This window comes from Marmota marmota, unplaced genomic scaffold (genome assembly GCF_001458135.2).
Source record: "Marmota marmota marmota unplaced genomic scaffold, marMar, whole genome shotgun sequence".
NCBI lineage: Eukaryota > Metazoa > Chordata > Mammalia > Rodentia > Sciuridae > Marmota > Marmota marmota.
In genome coordinates, this window is record NW_026000254.1 from 1,666,226 (window position 1) to 1,676,306 (window position 10,081).

The 10,081-nt window shown below is 46.1% G+C and overlaps 1 protein-coding gene and 1 non-coding gene across 3 annotated transcripts in view; both read left to right on the forward strand.

Moving 5' to 3' along the window:
* Maged2 (MAGE family member D2) overlaps positions 1-6,455 on the forward strand; it is an 8,511-nt gene extending 2,056 nt beyond the window's left edge. For both annotated transcript variants that reach the window (XM_015506547.2, XM_015506546.2), the window contains exons 2-13: positions 16-89; positions 429-923; positions 1,286-1,594; positions 1,715-1,778; positions 2,009-2,088; positions 2,571-2,665; positions 3,489-3,568; positions 3,662-3,704; positions 4,002-4,064; positions 5,190-5,304; positions 5,695-6,137; positions 6,320-6,455. In XM_015506547.2, coding sequence (XP_015362033.1) covers positions 45-89; positions 429-923; positions 1,286-1,594; positions 1,715-1,778; positions 2,009-2,088; positions 2,571-2,665; positions 3,489-3,568; positions 3,662-3,704; positions 4,002-4,064; positions 5,190-5,304; positions 5,695-6,129 — 1,824 coding nt within the window. In that variant the 5' untranslated portion in view covers positions 16-44 and the 3' untranslated portion in view covers positions 6,130-6,137; positions 6,320-6,455. The remainder of the gene's footprint in view (positions 1-15; positions 90-428; positions 924-1,285; positions 1,595-1,714; positions 1,779-2,008; positions 2,089-2,570; positions 2,666-3,488; positions 3,569-3,661; positions 3,705-4,001; positions 4,065-5,189; positions 5,305-5,694; positions 6,138-6,319) is intronic.
* Positions 4,886-5,013, forward strand: LOC125614252. The gene has a single exon (XR_007344863.1). It is a non-coding gene; the product is annotated as a small nucleolar RNA SNORA11 (small nucleolar RNA).
* Positions 6,456-10,081: the final 3,626 nt, after the last annotated feature.

Below are 10,081 nucleotides of genomic sequence, written 5' to 3' on the forward strand. Positions count from 1 at the left end.
CCTTTTCCCCTTCAGGCTCAGCTCTTGCCAGGCCAACTTGAGACATGTCTGACACAAGCAAGAGTGGTGCGGGTCCAGCTCGCTTCCAGGTAAGGCCTCTTTCTGTCTTCTATGCAGCTGCTTTTCCTCTCCAGCCCCTGTTGCTGCTCTAAATCCCTTGGCACTTCCCTTCCCATCCCACTTGTCCATCTCCACCCACTTCCTTGCCTGGGTTCCCTCAGGAGGGAGGAAGGGAGGAAGGGAGAGGGTGGGTGGGCCCCTCTTCTGTCATAAATTCTTGCTCAGAGGAAGGGGAGGCTGAGGTGGTCAGAACACACTGCAAGTCGGAGTCAGAACAGATCAGAGAAGTGTGGCCTTGGAATTTTGGAGCCATTTGCCTGCTTGGGTGTGGGGAGAAGGTCAGTGAGCTTCCCTGTTTCCCCTTGCAGGCAAAAGCCTCAGAAAAGAACAGTAGCTCGACAATGCAGACCCTGTTAACAGTGACCCAGAACTTGGAGGTCTCAGAGACACCAAAGGGCTCAGAGGCTGCAAAGGTCTCAAAAGCCTCAGGGGTCTCAAAGGCTACAGAGGTCTCAAAGGCTACAGAGATCTCAAAGGCCTCAAAGGCTCAGGAGTCAGCTACCACCAAGGCCTCACCTACTACCACCAAGCTGACTGATGCTCAGGTTCTGGCAGCTAAAAAGAAGAGTCCAGCAGCTGACACCAAGACACAGAATGCTGACCTGCAGGCTGTGACAGTACCTGCCACTGAGACCAAAAAGGCCAGCTGTGTAGCTGATACAAAGGTCAATACAAAGGCTCTGGAGACTGAGACTACTACCTCTCAGGCTCCAGCAGATGAACCTGAGCCTGAGGGTGCAGCTGCCCAGGCTCAGGAGAATCAGGATACTCGACCCAAGGTCAAGGCCAAGAAAGCCCGAAAGGTAAGACTTCTGCAATCATCACCCTTGCTTTTCCATTCCTTTTTTCTCACTTGGTTTGTAATTCTCATAGTCTCAGTTTTATAGAGGACGCTGAGTCCAGGGTGGTATACACAGAGCCAGTGGGGCACATAGAAAGAGGAAAAGATTCAGGCCCCACCCTTGGGTTGTTCCTGGTCTGCTGTGGGGATGAAACTCCCAACTGGAAGTCAGAAAAACAAACCCAGCAATCAGCGAGGCCAGTATCCAGTGAATTAGGCTGTTACTACTGGGGCAGGATTAGGGGGTGCTTCCTGAAAGAGATAAGGTGTAAAGAAAGGACCTGCTTTACCTAGTGATGTTGAGTTTCCTTTCTATTGATGCAGGTGAAACATCTGGATGGGGAAGAGGATGGCAACAGTGATCAAAGTCAGGCTTCTGGAACCACAGGTGGTCGAAGGGTCTCAAAGGCCCTAATGGCCTCAATGGCCCGCAGGGCCTCAAGGGGTCCCATAGCCTTTTGGGCCCGTAGGGCATCAAGAACTCGGTTGGCTGCTTGGGCCCGGAGAGCATTGCTCTCACTGAGGTCACCTAAAGCCCGCAGGGGCAAGGCCCGGCGTAGAGCTGCCAAACTCCAGTCATCCCAGGAGCCTGAAGCACCACCACCTCGTGATGTTGCCCTTTTGCAAGGGAGGGTGAGAACTTTATCCTTTCTATCCTGCTTTTTCCACTGCCTTGGTTGAACCCTTTTCTGCTAACCTCTCAGGTTTTCTGCAGACTTATATTGCTCTTTTCATCTTTCCTTCCTCTTCCAGGCAAATGATTTGGTGAAGTACCTATTATCTAAAGACCAGACAAAGATTCCCATCAAACGCTCAGGTAGAGTCTTACTAACCTTAACCCTTCCCTAAGCTCTGCCCTCAATTGCCCTCTCTCTGTGGGCTGGGAGCACCCCTCACTCTTACACTCTTACCTCTTTCCTCCCAAAGTTTTAATTTGGCAGTGCTAGAACCTGGTTAAGCCACCCATGGCATGGTTGGCAAAGGGTCAGTAGCTTGGGCATGGGACATCTCTTTAGCCCAGGTGCTGGCAACACTCTCCCATTGCAGACATGCTGAAGGACATCATCAAAGAATATACTGATGTGTACCCTGAAATCATTGAACGAGCAGGCTATTCATTGGAGAAGGTGAAGGGGCAGCCCTGGGGGATGGGTAGACTGGGGAAACCTTGAATAGAACAAAGGTATACAATGTCTCTTCTGGGGGAGAAACCACAGAGATGCACTAATAGATCCCCATCACTGGGAAGATGGTCAGACAGCAGCCTAAGGAGGGGAATAAATCAGCCATGGGTCATACAGCAAGTCAGTGGTGTAAGCACAGCCAAGATCCAATCCACCCAACTTAGTCCTGGCTTTTGTCTTCCGCTGGATGTGTACTTTTGTATATTTTACATACTCTCCTGTTTCCCTAGATTCCCACTAATCACAAAGATAATGACAATAGTACATTTATTGCTTGTTTACTTGTGCCTGGCACTTAGCTGTGTGCTTTGTGAGCAGTATCTCACTGATTTTTCACACATTCAAAACCCTTAGGTACACGGTTAGCTTCAGGATGTTTGGGAAGCTGAATTTTGTGATCTCACAAGTTTTTCTCCCATCCACAGGTATTTGGGATTCAGTTGAAGGAAATTGATAAGAATGACCACTTGTACATTCTTCTCAGCACCTTAGAACCCACAGATGCAGGAATACTGGGAACGTAAGCTGGAAAAGGGATGGGGTTAGAGGGGGCTTCTACTTTCATACATGGTACTACCCTTTCCTTGCCTTCTCTCCCCATGTCCTCTTAGAGGGTCAGGAAAGACAAGACCTAAAAAGCCCCTGCCCCAGCTCCCACTCATGGTTAGAGTCCTGCATACAGTAGTAGTACCTGATTATGATTGACTGAAGAGCATAAGAGCCTAGGATGGGACATTCCTGCTGTTAGGTTAGTCGTCTCCTCAGAAGCTTCCCAGGCCTATTGTGGCCTGATTTTTTCCTATTGAATGCCTGGCCTGGCCTTGGCAGAGTGGTTCTCATGGGAGGGCTTCCTGGTGTGGGCAGATCATGATGCTCCAATGGCAAGAAAGGTTTGGATATGCTGTGCATACATCTGTGCATAGTGCTTACTATGGATAGGGAGATTGAAGCCTGGAGGAACCTGGAAACTTGCCCAAGGTCATGGGGAGTTTTGTCACTGGGGACTTTGCCTAGAATTCTCTCAGGTCTGAGGGCTCTGGGAGAAGAAAGGACTCACATTGACTGGGTACTTGTGTTGTTACCTGGTCAACTTGTGACAGGTATTCTTCCATCTTCTTGGCAACATGGGATAGAGATAGGATATGATTTTCCCATTTAACTGAATGGGACACCATGGCTCATGTGTCTGAGTGACTTGCATAGGGTCATATAGAGCTGAAAACAGACTGGACAGAATTCTCACATATCAAAGGAATCTAAGAGAGGCTAGCCTAGTGAGCTGGCCAGTGTGTCTTGCACATGGCTCATGGACATAAAGTTTCTCTGACTTATTATTCCCTTAGGACCAAGGACTCACCCAAGCTGGGTCTCCTCATGGTGCTTCTTAGCATCATCTTCATGAATGGAAATAGGTCCAGTGAGGGTGAGTGGATGGGCATGTAACCTAATGGGTGGCTGTGCTCTGAATTCCATGTGTTCATTTTCTGTCCCTATCCCCTCTTGCCTCCCCTTGCAGCTGTCATCTGGGAGGTGCTACGCAAGTTGGGGCTGCGCCCTGGGTATGATTGGGCTCTCTCAACGCTTGCTGTCCGTGTTGTCCTTTGGCAAGAGAGGACGGTCCCAGGATTGCATCAGCCTGGTGGTCTGGTGGAGCAGGCGGGGGGTGCTGGGCTGGGTGGATGGGCAAATGCTCTTGAACTCTGTTCCCTCTCTCACTGTCTCTTGAGCTTCTATAGAGCTTCCTCCTGTGCTGAAACTTGTTTTCCATCTTGGAAATGCCTCTGCCCATGTCTGGGAAGTGCTACTGTTCTTGTGGCATTGATTTGTTTGTTTATTTGTCTTTCTTCTGCTCTTAGGATACATCACTCACTCTTTGGGGATGTGAAGAAGCTCATTACTGATGAGTTTGTGAAGCAGAAGTAAGTATCTTTGGCGAGTGTTGGTGTGTTCCATGCATTTCACCTGTGTCAGAACTGAGCAGTGAAGGCATCATAAGTGAATTCCTATATGCATGTGTGCACATGTGTGTATGTGGTGAATGCATGTATGTGTGCAGCTGGTAGGTTATTTGGGGGGCATTGATAGGGAACAAGTGTAGTGTATATTTCCTGCTCTATTATGTGGACTCTTATGTGCCTTGAGAGCAAGGGAGAGTTTCTCATTACCAGCATTGTACATATCATGGAAACTGAGGCTCAGAGAGGTGAAGTCATTTGCACAGGGTTACATAGGTATCAAATGGAAGAGTTGTGTTGGATCTTGACTCTAATTCCTTGGTTCATTTTATTGTGCTAAGAAAAACCTCATAGAAATTAATTTCCATAAAGAAATGCCTCAGTATAAAAACTTCATGTAGCCAGTTTTACCATGCTGGTGACATGACTTGTACAATTGATTTCATTTTCATAACTACCCTGCAGAATGTCTTTCCATCCCCTTTTGTGTTTCAGGGACTTAAGGCTCTGAGAGGGGACATTTGAATATCCAACAGCTAGTAAAAGGCTCTTTGGGGCCTGGAGTCCAACCCTCTTGACTTTTTGACCAAGAGCCACCCTATCATTGTTCTTTGGAGAACTTGTGATGACTCACACAGATAATCACACACACACACCACACACACAATTGGTAATATAAACAGCAGGTTGCTCTTGGTTGACTGTTTCTTCCCTTATCATCTTTCTAGTCATTTTCTATAATAGATCTTTTCAGGGGCTTAGCCAGGCTTCAGAACCCTTGTGGTGGGGTGTGCTCAGAGCAGGGGGCCTGAAGAATGCTTCTCTGTTTACAACACACCCAACAGGAATATGGGGTTATTGTGACAAGGGGCACAAAAATTGTGGCTTCCCTATGAACAAATGCCCTACATGTGTACCCTCTACACCTCCATGTGACTTTCAGAAAGGACCCGGTGAGACAGAGCTCAATACTAAGGGGAAAGCTGCAGTATTTAGTTTGGGAGGTGATCACCTAGAGCCTGTCTAGTCCATGCATGGGTTGGCCTTGGGTGGCCCTGGAAATAAAGACTTTAAACCTCTCTTTTCAAGGTACCTGGACTATGCCAGAGTCCCCAATAGCAATCCCCCTGAGTATGAGTTCTTTTGGGGCCTGCGCTCCTACTATGAGACCAGCAAGATGAAAGTCCTGAAATTTGCCTGCAAGGTAATTGGAGAGCTGCTTGAGCTTAGCACATCAAGAGTGTGGGGTGCCCCTGGCTGGGACACGCTGTGTGCAGAACAGCCTGTAGTCATATCTAAACATTCTGAAGTCTCTTCTTAGTTTTCAAACATGGTGGCAGGCACTTACAACTGACATGGTATTATCTTACTGCATGTGAGAAAACAGGTCCATAAAGGTTGGTAGGTGATATGTTCCAGTTATGGAGCTAGAAAGTGTTAGTGCAGGGATGGAATAGTATAGTAGGTGCAGAATTACTATTAGAACTTACTGTATGATTGCTATTACATATAGCATGTAAAATGGTGCCTAGCAAATAGTATATACTTCATCCTCTGATTATGATCCTTCTGATGGTTGTTATTTCCATTTCAGGTACAAAAGAAGGATCCCAAGGAATGGGCAGCTCAGTACCGTGAGGCAATGGAAGCAGATTTGAAGGCTGCAGCTGAGGCTGCAGCTGAAGCCAAGGCGAGGGCTGAGATTAGAGCCCGAATGGGCATTGGGCTTGGCTCTGAGAATGCTGCTGGGCCCTGCAACTGGGATGAAGCTGATATTGGACCCTGGGCCAAAGCCCGGATCCAGGCAGGAGCTGAAGCTAAAGCCAAAGCCCAAGAGAGTGGTGGTGCTAGTGCTGCTGCCAGTACCAGTACCGGTACCGGTGCTGGTGCCAGTGCCAGTGCCAGTGGTGGCTTCAGTGCCAGTGCGAGCCTGACCGCCACTCTCACATTTGGGCTCTTTGCTGGCCTTGGTGGAGCTGGTGCCAGTACCAGTAGCAGTTCTGGTGCCTGTGGTTTCTCCTACAAGTGAGATTTCAGGTATCTGTCATAATTTTGGTGGTAGAAGCTGGGGCTCATGGGAATGGGATGAGGAGCTGAATGAAGCCTGGTTTTGAGAATGATACAGAGAGTGTGTAAAAGACACTGCTTTGGGCATTTTATTTCTTCCTGATTGGTGAATATTAATTGAATTTTTAATTTTCTTTTACTTATGTTTGCAGATATTGCTAATCCCAGCAGTCTTTCTCTTCAAGCCAGGGTGCACCCTCAGAAATCTACTCAAAACAGCACTCTAGGCAGCCACTATCAATCAACAGACGTTGACACTCTGCATTAAATCTATTTGCTATTTCTGAATTGGTTGCATTATTTTTTTTTGGTGGGCTGTCACATATTGAAAGAAATTGGAAAAGTTTCTGTTTCAATCTATGTGTAGTTTGAGGTGACAGTGTTAGTTTTAGGGAGCAAGTTTAGCACATCTTCCTGGGAGAAGTTCAGCAGGGGAGGGAGTCATGGGGATTATAGACACAGAAGACACTTTCTTGAAGAAGAGGTGTGAGGTGGGCAAGTCCGGATCAGAAAGCAGAAGTGTAGGAGACTGAACATATGTATGGACTCTCCTTTTCAGAAATTTGGATGAAATCAGAAGGAGAAGTAGGTAGCTAAAGAGAGATACCAGAACAAGGGGCCATTTTCTTGGGGAAGGAAAAAGTGACTTAACAGGGCAGGAACCAATGGAAAGGGAAAAGTTGAACATTGACTCATGCAGGCTAGTCCCTGAGGTGAGAGAATGGGTTGTGGGAATCTCTTGGAGAATACACTGTCCAGACAGGACTCAGGGGACTGATGTCAAGAAATAGGCCCCAATAAGAAATTAAACCATGAATTTTGGAAGAATATGGCAAGGTGCTCAGTATTAGGGCTATATGAGCCAAGAACAAGATTGATTTCTTTCAAGATTTGGGTTCTGTTTGGATTTGGGATAAGGAATGAGTGAATCTAGACCCAAGGACAGTCAATATGGGTCAACTTCTTTCCTACTGTGTCCCTGCCTGACAAGCAGTACAGATGTAGAGTGTGGAAAAGGTGGACCATGGGACCTATGCAGGCTTGGAGAAGAAGGATAAGAGTATGAAATTGATTGGGAGACAACATGGGGATCTATGGATAGGAGACTCAGTGAAGTCCATGAATGGGGGCATAATGTTTAGTAAACATCCTGAGTAGCTGCTGTATATCTAACAGTGATCCAGGTTATCTGGGGAGGAGTGATGAAGGGAACTAGAAGGTTATACTGGGGGAATAGTTAGGGGGATGATTGTATTTAAGAGGATAGCAGAGAGAGCTCTGGTAATGGTGATGTCTAAGAAATGAGTGGTTGAAGGGGAGAGAAGATGATGGTTCCTTACAGGTGAGATGTCAATAGCTTGAGAGGCCAGAGTATTGGCTGGGATATCCATGTGGATAGTCAAAGCACCTGGACTGTAGCAGGAGTTGAGGTAAAGGGGGACAGTATGAGTCAGGTACCAAAGTCCTCTCCTATACTGCCAACAAAGGGACAGGGACCTCAAGCTGTCAGAGACTTGCATCCTTGTTTTGGGTGGTACTGCCCTGGACCATTTTTTCCAAGAAGTCCTCACCATCTCTAATCCCTACTTTACCAGGCACCTAATCACTGAACCAGTCTTGCAGACAATGAGGCCCTTGTAATGGCTACCTCTTCCCTACTGTAGACTCTAGAAGCAATAAAGGCAATATGTTCATTGCATAGGAAACAGGATTTTTTAAAAAGCTCTATCCAGAGTGAGACAGTTCCTTGCCCATAGCTGTGAATTGAGACCTGCTTTCACTGCTGAGGTATCCTTCACTGGAAGCAGATGTTCTTTCATTAATAAACAGGACGAGGATTCCTCAGGAGGCTGTGTAGTTCCCAAGGTCAGAGGCAGCTTTGTCCTCCTAGGAGGCATTTCTGGTGGATAGCATGTCCAAGGATCCCTCAGATTCCCAGGTGCTGTCCATTTGAAATTGGAGGGGATGAGGAATAATGGGGGATAGTGAAGAATTCAGGGACTGTGATTATAATAACAATTTAATAAAAAGTACTTGATAAAAGGTGAATCAATCATGAAGAATTCTGCCCTTCCTCCACAGACCCCTGGACTTGCAGGACTCCTCAATAATTCTTCCCTCCCACAAAGCCTAGAATTTGACAGGACAAGGGGTTGGCTTTTCCTCGCTTCTCAAGTATGGGGCCTTGAAGGCAGTGAGGAAAGAAGAGAGCTAGTCTGATCCCTGACAAGTGAGGGAATATTGGAATAGGGAAGAGGAAGAGGAATATTGGCAGGGGAAATGAGGACAGACTCTGGTTCTTGTTTTTGCCGCCTTTATCAGCACGGATGCCAAATGTGAATGAACTCACAATTTCCAGTCTTTCCTTTATATCATTCATTAAATCTAAGATAATTCTTTATTGTTTCATGTATCTTCCTCTTGGCTAGGAATGGGCAGAGCTCCTTGAGCAGTTTCTCCATCTATTTATCACCTTCTAAGAAGCCCCTAGACATTTTTATCCCAATTGTCCCCTGCCCATGAAATTTGATTTCCACAAGTATATTATATATCTAATAGCTGTGTATTTATGCCTTATACATAGACTATACATAGAGTAAATAAAAGAGTAAGATGATACTTACTCTTTTTTTCAATACAGGGTTAGTTAATGACTAAATGTTTTAAGTTAAAAGTTAAACGTGAAGGTAAATCCATGTTGAATCTAGGCATAACATGTCACTTCTACTATGGCTATTTTGTTCATTGGCTTATTTAAAAGTCACTGTGATATCTGCAGAACAGTTAACAGGATTGCACTTTTAGGTCATTATTGTCCTTTTGGTGAGCATGCACATGGGCCCATTCGTATAGATTTGCCCACTGTCTCTATATGCAGGAAAAGCAATTAGAACTGTGCCTTACACACAATGTGTACTCACTACATACTTTATTGCATCATTGTTATTGCTATCAATCCTCCAATCTCATTCCTTCCTGGTCTCTGACCAACTGGCCTGATTTAATCCATACTGATTAGTGCTCCTGGCAAGGTTTCTTTCTGGATAAGGAGATGAACCAGATGTGTAGCCCTTAGGAGGATCTCCCTTCCTTACTACCTATCGGGGTCACATCTGAGTGTGGTTGTAACACCACAGATCAGCTTCAGGCTAGTTCTTGGTTATCATGTGGTGTCATCTACCAACTGTAAATCATGCTCCTGGGCTGCTTCTTCAGGAAGCTGGTTATATGGGAACTTCCCACATGGCCCTAGGGGATGAGCTGAGGGAAGCAAGCAATGGGGCAGAAGTAGGTAGGATAGGTAGGTAGGTAAGTAGGTAGGTAAGGTGTGATTCCTGTAACCTGTGTGGCTTCAGGATATGCTCTGGTCTGATATTGTATAGATCACTGTTCTTTTGTGATGGAATATTGTCATTGTCTGACCAATTTACAGTTTGGTGAATCAGATGGCACAAACCCAGGATGGGTGGCTTGGGTTGCAAGGTCACTTGGGGGTCCCATCATTCGTGGTTCAAACTCCAAACTCAATCAGGGCCCAGTAATTTAATGTTGAATTGATTGTGAAGTGCCAGCGGTTGTTTCTTAAAAGGAGAGTAGTTATTTGATGAAGATAGCATGGATTTTGCGCCAAGATGCTAGGAGCTTGCCTTGATTCTCCAACTGGGACTTGTCATACACCATCCTAATCTGTCACTCAACACATTCAACCAACATGTCCTAGTGACTACAGTGTTCATGCCCTGTGTTGCGTGCTGGGTGTTCTTGTTATTAAGACATGGCCAGTCTGGGGAGGGAAGCAATGACAGCACTAAAGAACCACAAATGGCTGTGGGAGCCCAGAGGAGCAAGAGATCAGCTCTCCCTCTATGAATAAGTGTGTAATTAATCATAGATGTTGTAAGCAAGAAATGTCC